Source organism: Hetaerina americana, unplaced genomic scaffold (genome assembly GCF_022747635.1).
Source record: "Hetaerina americana unplaced genomic scaffold, ioHetAmer1.1.p SCAF_213, whole genome shotgun sequence".
NCBI lineage: Eukaryota > Metazoa > Arthropoda > Insecta > Odonata > Calopterygidae > Hetaerina > Hetaerina americana.
The window spans coordinates 211,742-232,502 of record NW_027286779.1 but is presented as its reverse complement, the minus strand read 5'-3'; the positions used below and the strand labels follow the sequence as shown (position 1 = coordinate 232,502).

At 35.3% G+C, this 20,761-nt stretch overlaps 3 protein-coding genes across 5 annotated transcripts in view; 1 reads left to right on the top strand and 2 right to left on the bottom strand.

Annotated features, from left to right (window-relative positions):
- Positions 1-9,560, bottom strand: part of LOC139688662 (AT-rich interactive domain-containing protein 5B-like) — a 93,897-nt gene extending 84,337 nt beyond the window's left edge. Inside the window, exons 1-2 of the mRNA XM_071586231.1 lie at positions 9,491-9,560; positions 8,993-9,250 (exon numbers count right to left, since the gene is read on the bottom strand). Of these exons, the coding sequence (XP_071442332.1) occupies positions 8,993-9,250; positions 9,491-9,511 (279 nt within the window). The 5' untranslated portion in view covers positions 9,512-9,560. The remainder of the gene's footprint in view (positions 1-8,992; positions 9,251-9,490) is intronic.
- Positions 9,561-9,653: 93 nt separating this feature from the next.
- Positions 9,654-20,761, top strand: part of LOC139688669 (ectonucleoside triphosphate diphosphohydrolase 8-like) — a 90,950-nt gene continuing 79,842 nt past the window's right edge. For all 3 annotated transcript variants that reach the window (XM_071586237.1, XM_071586238.1, XM_071586236.1), the window contains exons 1-3: positions 9,654-10,079; positions 10,166-10,286; positions 10,571-10,695. In XM_071586237.1, the coding sequence (XP_071442338.1) occupies positions 9,960-10,079; positions 10,166-10,286; positions 10,571-10,695 (366 nt within the window). In that variant the 5' untranslated portion in view covers positions 9,654-9,959. The remainder of the gene's footprint in view (positions 10,080-10,165; positions 10,287-10,570; positions 10,696-20,761) is intronic.
- Positions 17,378-20,761, bottom strand: part of LOC139688660 (ovochymase-1-like) — a 51,485-nt gene continuing 48,101 nt past the window's right edge. Inside the window, exon 12 of the mRNA XM_071586229.1 lies at positions 17,378-17,785. Coding sequence (XP_071442330.1) covers positions 17,588-17,785 — 198 coding nt within the window. The 3' untranslated portion in view covers positions 17,378-17,587. The remainder of the gene's footprint in view (positions 17,786-20,761) is intronic.

Below are 20,761 nucleotides of genomic sequence, written 5' to 3'. Positions count from 1 at the left end.
CTCAAGATAAACTGCATTTTAGACCATGGAGCAGGAAAATATCCAAACAATTACCTTTACATTGTGCGTATCGGCCCGTAACATTTAGACCAACAGTCTCAGTAGAGAATATATCACCAGCCTTGAATTTGGTAGTATTCCAGGAGACGTAAATTTGATGAAACAGTTTTCGAAAATAGAAAATAAAAGAAGAAGAATGAAGCTGCGTATATTTTCGATACAAATAAAAACTAGAAACTTGAAAGGTTTGAGAACGCCAAATTTCTTTTCCCTGGCACAGTCTCAACCAACATTTTTCTCTTAGAAACCACGCATAGTAGAACTAACGCCACTAGCGCCTTGTCATAAATTATAAAAGCAACTGAAATACGCCAACAAAAAATAACCCTTAGATTATATACAGTACTGAGAGTACTATGCTTTCAATTTCGAAAGGATGAAAATTAAACCTTGGGAAGTTGAACTCAAAAGGCAAAAAAGCGTTTAGAACACCGCGTAATAATTTATAATAATGAATAATAAAAGTTAATTATTAAATAAACGCCAAATAAATAGCAACATATTTAGAAGGAAAATAGAAACCTTAAACTCAACACAATTGTACCATTCAGCTACGAGTTGGGGTCGAGTCCTTATTCCATGAGTCGCGGTATTTTTAATGGGAGGCGACCGACAGCTGAGGTCATTTGCGCCATTAGGGATGGACAGGAAAGCATGAAGGGTGGAGAGAAACCCGGCGACGGCATTAGCCTACTCTGGTCGAAAGGCGCCAAGGGGTCCGCAGTTTAACGTCCCATCCGATGTGCATTATACTCACTCAAAGTGCTCTCCACAAAGCACCTCAAGTAGGGATCGGGATGCCAATGAAAAATATTACAATCCATCGGTTTTTTTACGTGGTAGACTTACTAGGGCTATCGAAAAACTGATCGACACGCGCGGCCTTGAATGCAACAACCACGCATATACCTTATATACATTAACACACACAGATATATAAATAGTATACAGATAATCACGTGTGTGTATGTATACATAGAAATATACATATATATGTGAGTCGTGGTAGTCCAGGGGGTAGAGCGTTGGACTACTGACCAAAGGGTCCCGGGTTCGATTCCCGGGCACTCTGGGAAGCTGCACCCGAGCTATGTTATTTTTCGGTTACCAGATCTTCCTGGGAAACCATAACCGGCACAGGGAATGGAACTGGCCACCCCCTACCTACGCCGATGGGCTTAGTACTGGGTTAACTCCACCATCACCTAGCAAACCGACCTTCGGGTTGATTACTGTGTTTATGGTTTATATATATATATATATATATATATATATGTTATATATATAATATATATATTATATATATAATATATATATTATATATATATAATATATATATTATATATATACATACGTATATATACATATTCGTGTTTGTGTATACATACACACACACACGAATATGGAAGTATTAGCATTAATTTTCACCTATCATAAGCTGAGTAACTAATCGAAACTTTTTAGGACTAAAAATTGCATATTTTTAGAAATGAAAGGCTGAAGTTTAACAACGTTACGTAACTAAAAAAATAACTTTTTGGGTTACTTTATTTTTATATAATGTAAACATATTAAAAATATTAATATGCAGCATAATTAAAGTTGGCAAATAAAGCGGCGAACTAATTTATTATACTGGAAATGTATTACATTTGCCATAGCAAGCGACTAAATCACTCGCTTATCATCCTGCTCCATATAAACTCGCGCACAATGCAAAAAAAGAAGGTTTATGGCCAATTAGATGGCGGAAAAAAATAAAAGAAACTGGAAGGAAACAACTGTTTAGCTCTGACCTTGAATCAAAGGACCCGATGTCACTGTAGCCTAAAGGCTTACATCAAATCCCAACAAGATCTCCTAAAGTAACTAACCCCGGAATTATTTGATTCCCCTGATTCTACGGACATAATGGATCAACTAAACGCAGTTAGGAACGATGAATTTTACCCTCCATAGTGACATCAACACCTTGAATAAATATACTGGTGCATTATTCCAAATTTGAAATTTTTATAAACCACCATTACGTGCGTTAATAAACCACACCAAGACAAAAAAATTAAACGTATGGGTCATAACACTTTCCCTTAAAATGGAAATCAATATGAAATAGCAATAGAAGAGTGAACCTCGTTACAAATAAGAGAAATATGATTTTACGCTCATTCCGTCTTTAAAATCGCACTACACCATTGGTGTATTGGTTCGTTTTCTGTCTGCTGACGGTATTGTTCGTCTTGATTTTACATACTTCAATTTACATACCAACGATAAATTCCAAAATAAAGGCGGCCAGCGTAGAAATGACAAAAATATGGAAAAGGAAAGAGTAAAACATGGAAATTAACTTCCCTAGAAATTATTGAGCAAAAAATGCAGATGTTTTCTCAGTCGAGTTATCATGATGAAATAAATATCAAATATACCTTAAAAAAATAAAAAGTGAAGTGAAACATGGAAATTAACTTCCCAAGAGTTGCAATAGGAAAAAACGGTGGGGGTTTCTTGGTTGTGCTATCACGTTGAAATAAATATCAAATAAACCTAGGGTGTTATTCGGGTTTCATGATTTGGTGAACGGCGAAAAAAGAAATCCCTACCTTGATGTCTACAACATATTTTATTCATCACCATCAGTAGTAAATACAAGCCATATTGAAAATGAGGGGAGCTTCATTATCACGATCAAATCTAAATGGTCTCGTCCGCTACACCTAACGAGAAAGAATACACCTACGGCCATATTAATAATGAGGCATTTTTTTGTTGAACGATTGATACAGATAAAGAATCAACAAAAATGTTTGCAACCCAGACTACGCTACATTTATTCAATTTATTTTAACTATTAATGTATGTGCGTGTATTTATTTATGTACCTGAAAACGGCCGCTAGTGTGTGTATGTCAGGGGTGAATACACACCAGACACGAAAATTAATAAACCACATTTCGATTTTTTTTAAAAGCTTATATCGCCAGAAAGTTTAAAATGTTTGCGCTAACTTACCCCCTTAAGTTTAATTACCAGTGCTTAAAATAGTAATCTCGATAAATCAACGTCATATGCGCATAGAAAGACTCCTAGATAGAGAAAACTGACAGAATATTTCGCTACTCACGGTTAACGTTAGTTAAAATAGCATGCGGCGTAACCAGCTAATTTTATACCTTTGTTCCCCTTCACGAGAACTATCAATGCCTTATGATTCCCCGAAGCCAAGCGACTAAACAGGAAAATTTAAAACATATAGATTTTTTATTATTATAAATACACATGTGCTAATAGACACTGTCAGGTGGCACACAAGTCCCAAACAATTGCAAAATATAATACATAAAACCAGACAAACACAGATCTCTTTAACAAAACAAGTGAATCCTCATCCCATTTACAACCATTAACCAGCAAGAAAAAAAGATACATAAAAAAAAATTAAGCTATAACATATAATACCATACACCACACATAAATCAAATTTTTATATATATACCTTACATCTATTCTTAAAAGTATACACTCTGTTAGGAAAGGGCTCGAATATTTTTGCAGGTAAGGTGTTCCACTCAACAATTGTTCTATTTAGAAAAGAAATTTTTTTTTTATTTGTCCTCTGTGCCCGGCATTTTATCTTAAATTTGTGATCATTTCTGCCTATAAAATTTGGGTTCCCCGCCTCTTTCCTAAGATCTGCCCAAGCTTTCTCCCCCTTCAAAATTCGGAACATTCCACAAAGTCTGCTTAATTTTCTTCTAGATTCTAGAGGTTCCCAGCCCAGCGTTTCTAGCATGTCAGACACACTCTCCATCCTCCCATGCTTCCCCAGTACATATCGGGCAGCCTTTCTTTGCACCTTTTCCAGTTTTTTAATATGACCTTCTTCATGAGGGTCCCATACAAGAGAAGCGTACTCTAAAATTGGACTTACTAGGGTCTGATAAGCCTTCTCCTTGGTTGCTCTAACGCTCCCTTTGAGGTTTCTCATTACCCAATGAAGAGTTTTGAAAGCTTTCTTATAGATGTACTCCACATTTAGCCCCCACCCTAAGTCCTTAGTTAAATATACACCTAAGTATTTGACAGTATCACTTCTAGGAATGACATTTTCTGAGAATTTATATTCCCTATGGTTTCCAATTACCTTATTGCTATTTAATTATTTTAATATTTAATTTAATTATTTTAATAATTTAATATTAAAAATCGACATATCATTAGTATTAATGCTGCGAGAGAGAAATACATAAAATACGACTTAAATGACTTCATACTAATAACATATAAACCCGCCGAACGGGAGATACGCTCTTCTGTCTTTTCTCAGAATTGAATTTAAACTACAAACGACGCTTAACCGAAGGCGAACCAACGAAGGCCAACTACCAACTAGGCAAAAGAACGACAACCCAGCTTAGAATGATTATATTTCAACGGGCCAAGAAAACAATAAGGATTTATTGACAATGAATGACGCTTATTGACGAAAAGCTACGTAAAAATGAAAATCTGACACAAACAGTATTATCGACTTTGAAACGGAACGGAAACTTCTCACTCTCGTCACCCAGCTATCCTTATCCTCAGGCGGCGAGACAGGAGTTGTAATCACAAGCTTTCAAAAGGGATATCAAACCACTGCCTTCGACAACATTTTTCTAGGAATAAACTCACTGGCATGGAATGACTGGAGGTATCTAGCAAACGACCGAGATCTATGGCTGGCAGTGGTAATGGTACTGTTTCATTCAGAATTGCATATGAATTAATAAACCAGCGGAAATATATATTTTGACACCGTCCTTGATTATAGTCGATGGAAAAAGGAAAACGTGCATATCTCATCCTCGCGGGAAAATAATCCAAAACTTGGCGCGAAAGCTGAGGTCGACGAAAACGAAATAAACGCCTCGCTTGGAATAAGGTGACGACCTCAAGGTCGTATCTCGCATGGCCCCAGAAACATGCGAAACTAAAGGCGGGAATTTATCCGTATCTTCTGAAAATTATTTCTAAAGACCCATTATCAAAACTATGGCAGTATTCGCATATTCAACAACGTGATGTGGTCTAATACAGAATGACCAGACAGTAATGAAGCTCTTCTATTGTTGTGGCATGTAATCAATTACGTGCGAGTGAACGGACGTTCTTTTTTAAGCCCGGAAAAATGTCCAACTACAAGGTGAAGAGAACATTCGGAACCCGATCGCCGTCTCGGCTAGAGCGCACCTTACCACTAATCTGCTTTCGCAACAATAGGCCTATGTTCCACCAGATTTCACCTCGTCTAGGTGGCGGCTCCTGACGGCCACGGGGCCCCAACGTGTTTCCAAACAGAGTGCATCAGTATGCAAAAACATGGGCAACGCCGCACTAATGGTAGCGCTGAAGTGACCCGGAAAATTTTTCTATAAAATTCGTTCTACTTTATCGAAACAATTTCCCAGTTTGCATTATTTTCAAGACATACGCCTTATTCGAAACAAGTGCATGCACATGAGCAAAACAATTGTAAATACACCCGTCAAAGATAACAAAAATATTATTTAAAAAGGCCAAAAAAGTTATAAAAAATAACACTTAATTTGTATATCGTCATTGGAAACTACGTGGAACGAAATACCACGAAGTGAATAGCACCACAACGACGAAGCAGTAAGTATTAGATGGCAAATGCAAACGAGTCTACGGCGATGAAAAGATTCTAAGATTTCCATGACTTAGCAAATGATGAACACGCTACCAAAGTGCCGATTACTGCCTCCACTGATCTACTAATGAAAGCAACAAAAAGATTGGTCAATCTAGTCAGTCCAATTCAAAGCAGAAACTGGAAAACGGAGATTCCAAAATATAACGAATAGTAGCAACCGTTTAGGTACACCTTGGGCTTTCTGGTCCTCACTAACTTTTTGTGATTTGTTTAATTATCCCCGTTAAATTAAATCAATACACGAAATCAATGCTGAAATGGCCTCGAGATACAGAATATGAAAGGGGAAGAGTGAGATGAAGCGCAGTTGCCACGCACGAATGTTTAATCAATGGATTTTTAGGATTAAAAAAGTGAGGGCAAATCAGTTAATTCCATAGACGAATGAGCCGACGCGCACAGCGCGGCGCACCGCAACCACGCTGGTTTCGTAATAATCTACACACCCACAGTCGTCCCGTGCCCGCTTAGGAATAAACTGCTGACGCCGAAATGCTAGTTCTGGCGCCATAAGCTAACGAGTAACCGCCAAATTAATTTACCACTAAAAAGCATAACCTTGGGAAATTTATTCTAAATTGATTCAAAGAGACGCAATGAGCAGCAACCGTGTAATGAGCTTGTAAGTTTATTAATTAGTTTGACCAGATGAAATTATTCTCCGAACGACGCCAATAGCAATGCGTGCAACGCGGAAACAATATATCTCCCTCCCTATGTTTGCCCAGTCATTTACCTCGATTCTACTAAACATGCCACACACGAATATGTGCAGCGACATAATAATTGCAGTCAGATACCAACTTGACGTGAAATCTGGCAACGTAGCAGCTACCTCCCGCTGGTGGAATCCATCCATCCACCACTCCCTGGCCCCACACCCCCGTCCAAACTACCCCTACTCTGGCCGCTGTTGGTCTCAAATCCCACTCCGGCCTCCCTCATCCTCATGCCTCCCACCTTTTACCCGAACCCTCCCTCCCTCAATCTCCATTGAGATTGGAAGCTTGGTGTTCATTGGGTGGAGGGCAACATGAATTATAAACAGAATTACAAACGATGACGCGTACATCTAAAAGAAATCGCAGCAATTGGGAGAAATTAACGTTCGAGCAACCTAAAACGATTCATTCCTTCCCTACGTAAAGCTCGCTGGGCCAAACACGAGCTAAAATGTGGAAATCAATCGATAACCGTGTAATATCTCAAGGCCAAGAGGTTTCCAGGATAACTGCATTCAATAACAAATAATCTTTTTCGATCCTGAATGACACTTCAATATTTAAAGACACCATACAAACATCAGTGCAAATCTGTTTGTTTTATTTGAAATGTGAATACATATGGGGCTCAAAATAGCTGCTTTCATTTCAGACATTTCTTCGGGTTCAAAGTCTCAGCCTAAACCCTTACATTATATTTATAAATGTGAGTTCATAATGGCCCAGGCTGTCTCTTTTACAGAAATGCAATGCACCATGCAGCTTCACCAGAGCCCCAGCCTGATTAGCGATTCTCCAAAGCTCGGCAAAAGGCTATTTACGGCCATGTTCATACAGCGAGAGTCCAAAAGCGAGTGGAGGGAGGAGGAAAGGCTTATGGAAGTGCGGTCGGGGGAAAGGAGATGTCTGAGGGAGTGGGGGAAGCAGAGGTTGAAGTTTGGGGTGAGAGTAGTTAAAAGGAAGGGGATTGGGAAGGTATAGAAAAGCAGAGGGAGGATGGGGGAAGGGTATAGTAATAGGCAAGTGAGGGAGATAATGGAAGGGGTAAAGAGGAGTGGGGCGAAAGAGACCTGGCGATGAGGGGAGAGTGAAAAGAAGTAAGGGAAGGGGGCCTACAGCCGCTCAACGCCAACAGAATATGGGGCGGCACTAAAATTCGCGACTGTGTCACCAGTGTGTCATGGCTCCTTTCAAATGCTTATCCAAGACAATTGAAAACCTCAAATGAAAACACAAACGACTAAAATTCCTAATAAATTGATCAATTATTATTATTAAATAACAAAACCAAACAAACTATATCAAAAAACACCTATTTCAAACAATGCATCAGGCCGTATATCGCTAAATTATTCACCCCGCCAATCTCAAAACGAGTAACACCAAGCCATACAATGACATAGGATGGGAAGATCTAAACGACACAGAACATACTATAGTGCGAACAATTACACAATTCATAATAACGATTTGGCACAATTACTAATAACTATAACGGCATTAAAACACATGTGCATCCATCACAAAATCATATAAATGCTCGTGAATTTCCAATTTGAAGAAATTTTAACGAAATCTACCTTTTGAAATTAATAACAAATGAGCTGAATATTTTCACCACTAAACCATAATAATATAAATATTAAAAATAAAATAGGCGAAACAAGGACTTCAAACTAGAACGGACAAATTAGCAACAAAACACTTTTTGATAATTATTAATCATATATCACAAATTTAGATTCTATTAACATAATATTGTTCAAATAAACAACATCGAATATGTAATGATGAAACCAATAAATATTCCATAACGAATATTCAGATTTTGTTTATAGCCTGAAATGAATAACCAAATTTTATCGCTTCATGTACGGAATATTTTGTTGCTGCAATAGAAATTTGATTTTCTAGATGCAAGCTGGCTTCCCGAGGTGGACGCTAAGCTCAAGGGCAACCTCTTTCCGTTCCAGCACATAACCCCTATTATAGGCTCGTCGAGTCTGGTAATTGAGGAATCAATATTGTGTTCACGTCTTATTCCATCAACGAAAAATTTATCGTATCAACGTAGATGACAATTGCAATATGATGATTACTATTTAAGTTTCTTAATTAACGATTAACGTAAGGCATTAGCCAGTCACACGCAATATGAGAATAGTAAATGCAAATACTTCAAATACTAACGATATAAGAGTAGATAACAGTTTCGCAATTGTATAATCAATTCAAGAAATGAACAATCAAGTCGCCATCTTCACGAATTACATCGTTACGGCACTCAATTAAATGGCTTCACTCGTAATAGCCAAATAAAGCCCAATTTAATGCATGCACGTGGTTTTACTCTTTAACCAATAAAATACATTGAAAAATTATCACAAATTTTCCCACAGACACTCACTCGTACAACGTTCAAAACTTGAATTTTAAAATAATATTTACAACCGTACTAGTTTCACAACATAAATACAACTAGAAAAGTACTCACTTCGCCATGATCGTCACTCCTCCCTTCCGGAGTATTTTCAGGCAGGAAATACAAACGTAAACTTGATAACACTTGGTCGCTATTTTTGTCTTCCCAAAGCAGTTGTAGTTCACCGATACTCACTAAATCCGAGTCACTCCAAATTTTCACAAAAAAGAATTCACTCAACGCTAATATCTTAAATTTGCCATTTTTGCAGTACTTAAAAGCTTTATAAAATGTATATGGGCCGTGGTGGCCACACGGTGCACCAACAAGCTGAAATGAAAATAAACAAATTAACTAAAAATTTGGCCATGGGAAATAACAAGTGACAATTTCCACACTATACGTAACCTACAACGTGCATATGAGGCCATTCATAAAAATGAAAACTAACAAGGGTACGCAAATGTCAATAATTATGCATTCAATTATTTGAAAAATTTCTGAATACAATCAAAATCATGGTTGCGGTAATGCAAATACATTAATAAACACATATACAAGTACACTAACCTGTATTTTATTGTTATCCATTACAAAATTGAGTGAAATCACTGAGCTCAAACACAGCACGCCACTGGCACATCAGTCTACTTTGTATTTACTCTAATTATGTGACGTCACCGATACTGTGTTCCTTACCCATGATGCTTTGAAGCAGATAAGGAGTCAATGGCGGACAGTTAACTCACATGATGGGGTTGTGAACGTTCATCATCGCTTTCGAGTCCCTTAGTTAGTTTAATTTGAGATCGTCATTGTTTTATGAAATAACCTCCGGTACATGAAAGCTTCATTCTATCATATGAAGCGAACTTAGTAGGTGGATTTTGCTGTACAAGCGTTTGTTAGTGTCTAACAGTTTCAAGAAGGCTCTCAATCGTGGACAACGAAGTGCCAAAGTAATATTTGTTCATTGCATTGCGTATTTTTGACATAGTGTCCTTTGCATTAAACACTAGTTATATTACACAACGCCGCCATGAGTATTACTGTGGTAATTGAATGTAGGTCGTCTGGCCCGGTCGGCGGCTACCACGAACAACGAGTGTATTATACAGATACTGTCGGCAGTCTAATTGATAATTATTGTGCCTTCAAGGTAAGTTTTACTTTTATGTTGACTATATTATTTGTCGAAGAATGTAGATTTCTTGTAAGGATTTATGGACTTATTCTGCCTCCTAGGGAATTCGTAGAGACCCTGGTTATGTGCTTATTGCCAAGGATAATCTACTGCGTGAGTCCATAAAAACTTTGGGGGAGGCCGGGTTTAAGGATGGTGATCATCTATGTCTTGTTAAAAGAGGTATTAAATTTATTATTCTTGTCAAGTACGTCCGGAAAACAGCTCATGCCTAGTGGTATTAATAAATGCGAAATACTGACAAAATGTGTGTATTTAAAAAAAATAAGTTTCTGATACATATTATCGTGCAGAAGTACGAATTTCTCCAACATGGGCAGTTAAATGTGAAGATTATGGCTTCTTAAATTCGAAAATGAGCCAATTACGCTGAATTTACGAAAAAGTCTACCGTAAAACTCAGCCTATAAAAAGTATTGATTGTAATGTCAATTTCATGTTCTCAGGACATCCTTCAGACTTTGGGATCAACCGTTGGTGGTTATTTTGTGCAATTTGTTTAACATTTGGTGTAGTGGGCTTGTCGGTGATAACCATCCTGTACGTCAGTAATTTATATCCACCTTTTGATGTAAGTAAAATATTTATTTACTCTTACTAATCGCTCATAAATGATTCTTAAAATTTCTTGAGAGTACGTTTTTCATAACAGAGAGAGATTAGATCACCAAAATGCTCATGTTTTATTCTTAGACGTACATGCAATGCCTTCCTGTATGTGAAATTCCACATTTTGTGGGGAAAGTTCCCTAGAAGGAAAACCTAGGGTGATCAGTTAATGATAGCCACACATGGGCTTAACTAAAATGATAACTTTTGTTGTTTATAGAAGTTTTATTGCTCAAATCATGGCGCCACACATTTTGCTACCCTGCAGTATAGTCTTGTTTTTATGTACGTTATTGTTCTAAAGAGTATCAGTATGCTTTGTGCTATGTTTGAGAGCAATTTAACTTGTAGGTACAAAATAAAGTTTAAACTATGGGTAACCGTAATTTCCATGAAGTCATACCTGATTCTATTAGCTACATATATGTTATATAAAAAAGGATTAAAACCTGATTATATTAGAAAATTATTGACAACACCTGGTTGCAGTGATTCCTCTTGTATTCAGATAATGTGTTGTCTAAAAATTGAAAGTAAATGTTATCAACTTAGAGCATTGATAGTACAAAACATTTATCTGATGTGTGACAAATGGTTGCTCAGAGATAATGTCATTCACTCTTTCCTAAATTTGCTGGAATGGGGAAATATTTTTTAAATTCCCATGCCCCATTGTTGATACGTACTTACAAAAAACGACTTTCTCTTTGTTGTTTATCATTACTGTCCTCCAGCCACTTCATATCTCTGCTGACATAAAAACTGACTTATGCATATAGTTTTCTCCATATCAGTAATGCTTTTACAAATTTTCTTTCCCAGATGTTGGCTTAGTTATTATCATATTTTTAATTCTGAAATGTATAGTTGAATTTGATGACCAAGCTCATTTCTCAAAGAATTTAAAAAAATGTATAGCCTTAAATTAGGGTCTTTGAATTCCATAGTCTGAATGTTAATTGCCATAATAAATTTATTGTAGATCTTTCTCTTTTCTTGTCTTTATTGAGTGAGAGATGTAAGACATTCTTTCCTGTGATTTAACCAATTATTTTATTTCTGATCTCATGCTGAGATTCATTTTTTTGTCATATCCTGAGATTATGTGTGCTTCAAGATGGTTTGAGGGAATTAATTCTTCCAATTATATTATGAAATTTAAATTAAATTGTGAGGTTTACACTAAAATATCTTTTATGAAGTGATAAAAAGTAGACGCAAAGGTGAAAGACTTATAATTGACATGTGGAGTCAGAGAAATTGTAAAATGATGGGTTAATGAGGAACATATGTACTATGGCACTTACACAAAACGTTAAATGCTCGGGCATCTTATGACCCCCGGACAAATTTGTTCTCGTAGCAATTAATATGAGGAGGAGTGAACAAAATAGTTGCATATTTGTTGACTGAATTAAGTTTAACATTCAGATAATGAAAACATTAAAGAATAAAGCTGGGTTGTGGAATTATTCATTTTAAACACCCTAATATTATATCGTTTCTGGCGAGAAATCCCTTATGATTCCATTTATTAGGATTTCCTAAATGCCCTTCACATACCCCTACTGAATGTAAGATTTTTGAAGTTTTAGCGTGAATTGCAATTCAGTACACTTTGTCATCCATTATTCTTCAGCTCATATAAAGGTGTTGCAAATGTTTATGATTCTGGCATTCCGTTCTGAAAGTGTGATTTCTTTGTTCAAATGAAGCATAGGCTTAAGGGAGGAAACTTTTAAATTATTTGTTCCTGTTCTCATTACCCAGTGAAAAATCCCCCAAAAATGTGCTGTGCATTTAAGTCGCAGTGACTCTTTGCTCAAGTTATTACGCAATGCCCATTAATGTTTTTTTGAAATATTCATCTACCTCACTACTTAATTCAACTACCTAACAACCCTTTTCTTATCCATGTTAGTGTATGGAGCAATGTTAATAAAAATTTTCAAACCCATGTTATAAATTATTCAGAAGATTGCTAGTAATTTGGCTTAGTGAGGTAACTGATGTAGAGGATTATTTTATTTGTGAAATTTGTTATTACTCTGCTGAAATCCTACTCACCAATTTTTACATTTTCAAATGTTCACTTATAAACTTGAAACTTGCTTTCTAAATTTCAGTATGATACAGTTCTGTGTAATGCTAGAGATTTGGAATAGATTCGATAAAAGATGAACTAGGAACAAAGATTTTTTCCTTGAAAGCTATTTTTCATTGTTCAATTTCCAATTGTTTAATAGTTGTATAACATTTTTTAATAATGGACTTACAATATAATGACAATTAAACTCTTAGTATTATTTTTTACAATGTCATAGCAAGAAAAAGAATCAGTGATGTTGAGACTCTTAACACATGGCATTTGACTTTGAAAGTGATCTGTCTAACCATTTGATCATGGAAATTGAACATTGGGAACTGTAATTTAGTGTTGACATGAGCCTAAAATTTAAGCCTATATTTAAAAAAATACCTCTTGTTTGTCAAAATAATTGTCAGTCTGGTCCTTGACATTAGTTATCCAGTACCCCCATGACTTGTCTTGGCCTCAGTAGGGATTCATCATACCGTTTTCCATAATAATATGCAGCCACCGCTAATTACGTTGAGGTTGAACCCTTATGGTGTTGTAAATGTCTGGTCTATGCACTTTGCATGTTTTTGATGCACAGCTGTGGTTTGATGGTGTTGGTTACGTGGTGTTGTGTGTAGCAAACCAACACAGAGCTGTGTTGGTTTGCTGTGGGTCTGCTTTCTTGGCATTTAAAGATGCAACTGAACTTTATATATCTGTAATGCCATTTACTTTAATTTTGAAAAATTCTGGTTTTTCTTTCCCATGGAAACATATTGAATGTATGTTGTCAATATCTTTCAAAATTGAACAAATCAACCTGAAAACTGGCTTAATTAATGAGGCTATAAAGGATTTTTACACAGAAGTAAACATTAAAAATTACTGGATTACATTGGTTAAAAGAGCTTGATATCCACTCAGAGTTCATGGGCACATTCATGGTTATGACCCTATTTGCACATAAGCAGGATTGTGCTTTTTCAAGAGAATGCTCATAGCTCTTCAGTGGTGCGCAATATACCAGTTGTGCGAAGCCAAATTCATGAGGCAGCCCTATATCCTAAAATTTGAGCAATTGTGATACTGAAATGTTTTGCTATAGGCATGCTATAATAGATTGCATGATGAGGGGTACCCAACGAGAATTTCTTTCATATCTAAAATATCAAAAAAATTAGGGGCTGAATGAAAATTAGGGGACTGCTGTGTTTTCTCTTTTTCCTTCAAGCACTAATGCCCTTTCCAGATTTGAAATCGGCAGCACATCAAAATATCTCCCCACAAGCCATGTGAAAATATTTTCATGGTGTGTGTATACCTTTCTCAAAACTCTGGCCGATACATTGAAGGAAGATGAAGTATGACATTGATGTTTGTATAGCTTATGGAGTGTCTCTTCATTTTGAAGTAAGAATGACCAGGAGCATTATGAAACTTAAGTTTTATTATGCTGATTTACTCATAGATGCATGGAATCCCAGCAAAGCAAGTAAAGTTGTCGTTGAATGTTCCAGGATACTTCAAGAAGAAATGGCACCCAACAGACCCAATAGAAATATTTCTGCAAAGTCAGTAAGCTTTTCAGAATTGTTTGGTGTGCAGCTTGTGCATTGCATTATGTAGCATTTGCGATTTAGTGTTTCATCGTTGAAAGTTTTTTCAATTTAGCTAATGTAAAACCTTTAAAAAACCAAGTTCAGTTAAGTTTTGAAAGGGATAGTTACATTTCATGCTACGTTGGCTATTCTCAGTGCTCTCATTATGTCTGTTGAAGTAATAATGAATTTCATCTTGAGCCAATTCTGAATTTTTTAACTTGGGGGTCTTGGATCTTAATTATTACTTTAATCTATGTTTTTTTGTATTAAAATGAAATCAGATGACAGTATTATTCAACAGAATATGTTTTACAATTTTATAAAAGAAGAATGTTTTCTTGTTTAGGAGAATCTAAAACAAGCTCTTCTGTAGAATTTTAGTTGCAGCATAGATGTTAACAGGTAGAAAGTTTGTTCAGGAAAAATTGGAGAGTCATCTTTACTTCTTGTTATTAGAGAATACTGTTAGTCATTCCACAAGTCTGGGATCCAAAACAAGAAAATCAAAGCACAAGTAGTAGATTCAATCGATTAGGCAGATAGAGTAGTGCTCAAGAGTAATAAAAATGACAGTAAAATAAGAGGATCGAGATGGAATGATGGCTAATGCGCTGGCTTCCTACCCCAAGGGCTCATGTTTGAATCCCTGAAGTGGCAGGATTTTTCAGTGGTATCCCTATTACTTATTCGGGGTGGTATGTGGAGAGAACCTTTGTAGATTACCTAAGCATGTGCACCTTTGAAGATTAAAAAAACAAGGCAATTAAAAGCCATGAAAATTGGGTTTCGACAGGTGATTATTTTGGGTTCTTTCTTTTTACTATACAGGTTTATAAATGACTTTCCAGTACATACTTCAAATGAAGAAATTATTCTTTATGTGATAATGGAAATAGGATTGTAAATGAAATGATTGGTATTTTTAAATGTGGCTAGGTGATAAATGAATTATATCACAAATGGTGACCTGTTTTGACAGTAAAAAACTAGCCCAGCAAAGCTAATTATATAAAATTTAAAAACATGTGATGTATGCCTCCGATAGATGTCTGTGTTAGTGATAAACTAGTGCAACAAGTGGACTGAGCTGAGTTCCTCTGCCTCCTTATTGATAACCATCTTAATTGAAATGAATGTACTGGAAAACTGGCCAAGACTTTTTTCATACTATTGTGCTATTTTTGGGCATTACTTAATTGCATTAGAAATTTATAGACTAATTTAAATTATGATACGATCTTCTGGAGATAATTGTCAGTGAACTAGTGATAGTTTATAATACAGGAAAGGATAATAAAATTCATGGCAAGATGCTAAGGAATGAATCTTGTACATCCTTTTTCAAAATTTATCCTTCTTTTTACTTGTTTAGCCTTTGTATATTTATTAGGAAACGTTAATATTCACAAATGATAAATGCGAGCACCTATTAATATGCAACTAGAAGGGAATTGGGCCTTCATTTATTTTTCCATTTATTGGCATAGTATGTAGGGGGTCCTTTCACTTATGGATTATATTGAATAGTCATTCCTCAAATATGCAAAAAATACCATGACTTTAGGTATGCCAAAAACCAAGTTTAAATTATTCTACTGGCAAAAATGTGCTACCATAAAGATGTATTTTTAAATTTAAATGATAACAAAAGATAGTTAAAATGACCCACATATGCATGCTTCTTCTTTGCTTTAGATTGTAATATGCCTATGTAATTATGTGCTTTATGAATGCCCTATATTATTTAAATTGTGAACAATTACAGAACCAATAAAGTATTATTCTCATTACTTTGCTTCACTGCATGTGTACAAGCGTATAAGCCCCTCATATCTAGATCCGACGTATGTTGTTTTGCAGCAATTTTACATTTTTTCTCTGAAAGTATATTGTAAAATTTTGATTTCAAATTATACCATGAGATTATAATTTTTTTACATTACTGATTTGGATTTTGTCAGTTTTTGGGGTTGGGATGCGGGATTTATTATTGATATTTTGTTAGCCTTCAAATTTTTGAAAAACACATTTATTCCTCTGAATGAAATCATTTCCTGAAAATTGTACGCGAGTAAATGAGTAAATGACACGCTCCCAGAAATATGATTTCATCTCCCTTAATTGGATACAAACTATACTGTTTAAGAGGAGGAATATCTTCTTATGATTCCACACATTTGGAGAATTGATGAGTAAATATTTGGCAGCATTTTAAGTGTGAGTCAACTCAATTGGCTTTGCTATAATTCCTTGGTAAATAGGTAGATTTTTAATTCATAGTTAATTCAAAATTCATAAGGTTGGGTTTTGTATGAAAATTTCTGAGGTTGAATTTTGTATGAAAATTTCTTTATGGATGCTGACTTTAAGAATTGGTAGAAGAGACAGTTACCATAGGAAGGGTCTAGCATTTGATGGCCCTGATCAGTATCTTTTTCTCTCTTTTCCGACTTGAGACCTTGACCACTATTTATGCCTCACCAACCTGGTAAGACAACTAATAAACCTAATGGCTGGTTTTATGGGTTTCGATAGAGCTCGCATTATACTAATCTGAATAACTTGAAAAATCCATATATCAGGTTAGTGGACCAATTTATTTTCATTTGACTTATGTGGTTTCCTGAGAAGATCTATGGAAATTATATTTCAACTCGTGAATCTTAAGGTGCCTGAAAACAAACCTGTGTCCTCTGAGCCAATCTTCCACTTGGCGTACCATGGTCCCAAGTTTCAGTATTGAAAACCTCCAATGATAGACAACCTAATATTTGAAACATGAGTTAACTCATAATTCAAAAGTAGTTAATATTTTCAATGGATTATACGTAAATTACAGAGTTATCAGGAGTGATGGGCTAGCTGCTTATTTCATATTTTTATTGACAATTTTTCATTTTGGAATGAAATATTTTTAAGTGACTCATATGATTGAAATCTTTATTTTATAAATAGGTATAAAAGTTCATAATAATTGGAACTTGGAATTCATTTAATTTCCCATGTAATGAGTAACAATATCTTCTTTCAAAGTTAAGCTGTGTTTTCATCCAGTAGGATGAGTTGAACAAAATCATTTGTTCGTCATTAACTGACACATATATTAAAAAGATGTTATAGTAACAGATATTTTGTACTGCATTCAGAGCTGTGCACTTCCTTTGTTTCTATATTTAATATCGGTAGTAAGAAGTATCCAGGTTGTTGTACACCAGCTGTTCATCAATCCAGTTTCTAAAACGAGCAACATTGGCATACACTCCTGGTGTGCCACTTTCGCCACAACCAATTCCCCATGCCACAATGCCTGACTGCATGTACCTCCCTGGGTGGCCTGGTATGGGACACACCAAAGGACTTCCTCCATCTCCCTATTAAAAGAAATGCCATGATATAGTTACACATTCACTGGAGATAAGTCATGCTAAAGCTATTACATTCTGACATAAAAAATACACTGCTGGAATAATGTACTAAAACTATGCTTTATTATTAATTAAGTAACCATGTTCTTTGGGCCGAAGAATTTTTAACCATTGCCGAGGTTTAATGTTCTTATTAAATTTCATATATTGTGGAGAAAGAAAAATCTAAACTTTGACAAATACATGTAGCTCAAGAATAAGAAAATGGAGTCGGGTTACTCCTCTTTGGGCAAATGGACCGCCTGCTTAAGAGCGCTCTCGCTCTCTCTCAGGGTGTAGTCCACCTCCCATGGCTCCACCAAAATCAGCGCTTGTCCAGGAAGTTTTATTATTCTAATGATATTAGTTCAGACCTTAGGGTTTTTAAAATATAACCTTCACACAAGCAATTCTTATATCAAAAAGACAATTTTCCCTGTAATGTTAAGTTGTAACTATTCATTTTGTTTCGGTATAACTTGTGCTAAGGCAGTAGAAATATATTTTAAATATTCTCTTCAACAAGGTACACTTGTGCGAGCTCTATGCAATTGATCTGGACTACCCACAGTTGGTCTTGTTCATTCAATATGATCTTGAAATTGTGAGAGAAAAAGCCCAAAATTAATTTTATTTACACTCAGTTAGCTCGGTTTCATTGAACTTGAAATTGTACTTGACCCATAATTATGTCAAACTTTGTATGAATGTTATATCTTTTATTTTTTAATAAAAATGCTAGAGTAAGATGTAACATTTTATAGATTAGTTCCATGCCTACTATCCTAAGTTGACAAGTTTTCCCATGTTTACTAGTGCAAGGAAGGTATAAATCAAAATCGCAATCATGAAATCAGTGCAAAAATTGTATCCTTAAAAAAATAAATCAGCCAGCTGACATTTAATTATAGTTTAAGTGCCCCTTCAATTAAGAGTGATCATAATTTTTTAATTTGTATCAGTTAAGCAAAAATTTAATTTGTCTTATATTATTTCTGAAATGTGTATTTGGTAAGATTTCACAGAACCTCCCATGCTCAAACATATATCTCGTTCAATTTTTCTGTCAACAATGTGGGGTTATCAGCCAATGAAATTTAAATATTTCTTGTAGTGCTCTTAACGTCATTCAATGATGTCCACTCACAACGGCAGCAGTGGTTTACTTTAATGAGAGCAGTGACAAACTCTCATGTCCACTGTCATTTGAAATTGATTGACTCCTCACTTTAAACATTTTAAACCATCCTCTAGCTGTGCTTTAGGGAAGAACATCCTCTCCCTATACAAGCCTGCCATAGTATTACATAGGCTGTGGCTGAAGATTTGTTTAGGAAATTTGGAAAAGCAATATTTCAATGCTGGGTTGCATGTTACCCATGTTATCTCCATCATTTTGTCTTTGGCTACTGCTGGTACAATACAGTCAAATCAGTAAAATTTGTTCCACACATTAATTAGGCCAACAATATGAAATGAAATTTTTGCCTGAGAAATGATATGAATGAAAATTTTATATTTTGCACAAAAAATAAAATATTTTATTTTGCACATCTTGTAGCATCAATGTTAGAAAAAGCAATGAATGTACTATCCATTATTCTCCTACTATTCCTGCTACTTCACCAATATTCTTTTAAAGCATGGTTTTCATAGAACTGCTTTACCTGCTCCAGTCCATCCCCTCCTATTTTGTTTAATCTAGCCTCACAATTTCATGAGAATCTCATTAATTTGACTTAATCTTCATCATACTTCTCCCAATAATTTTATAAATCACTGCGTAAATCTGCAATACTGTGTATGTCCTATTAACTATTGGTTAATCATCTGAAATTTGATTAACATCGGCTTACTATCAATTTTTATTCCCAGCTTAATACCTTCCCATGTTGTCCTAAACATTTTGAAAGGAGAAAAGTAAAATATAGCCAGCGCTATTAAGTCATTATTTTCATCCCCTGCCCATTCCGGTTCTCTTTCTGCTTCTGTTACTTGTGTGGTCTGATTCATGAACAGGGTAAGCTATTCCTATTTTCTATAATACTTGAAACAGCTTGTTCATTCTCCTCTTGTCAAATGCCTTTTTAAGAAAGCATGGAAAAATATGGAATTTAATTCAAAGTTCTCGTAATGTTCTTATGACTTGGTTTACCTTCATGTGTTTCCTTCTCCTATCTAGGCCTGATTAATCTTTCCCAGGGTATTGTTTTGCTCTATGATGTATCCTTCAAATAATGATGTTAGATAATTAATTTATGGTTTTCAGTTAACAAAAAAAACTCTCCAAGGTTCTATCTGTGGCCATTTTTCCAACTATTTTTTACAACATGGGTAGCATGCAACAATGGTCATATTTATCAATTTTTGAGCTAGAACAACAGATGGAATATCTCCTCTCTTCCCTAAAATTGAAAAAAAATTTGCTATTCTGGTATTAACAATAGTCCCAATGTATGTGAGGGTTTTTCTAGAAGTGTATGTATACCTACCCCATAATTTAACTTTTGCAGATGCCCATTATAATAAGATAATAAATCTCAGTTTTTGCTCCAATAATTCAAATGCTAAATTTTTGCATATTACGAAAGTTAGCTGAATCTAAGCTTGTTGGCTCAAAGATATAGCAATAGAAGTACAATCTAAAATAGTACTGTAGACTGAAATAATCAATTTTTATTTTAATGCAACAATTAGGTGGACCAAATACATTGCAGGCGATAGTTTTTTAGAACCTTGTAACTAATAGAAACAAATAATTAATGATAACTTTTTCCATTGAAAAAATATATAAGTGAAAATTGAAATTTGGTCTGGGTTACCCCCAGGAATGTGGTTCTCTGAGTTAGAGGAAACTTTGCCCTAACCGGAATGATGAAAAGTATGTACCTGGGAAGATAGTTATAGATAAGGTATTGAAAAAGTTATTCTTTGGCTTATGCT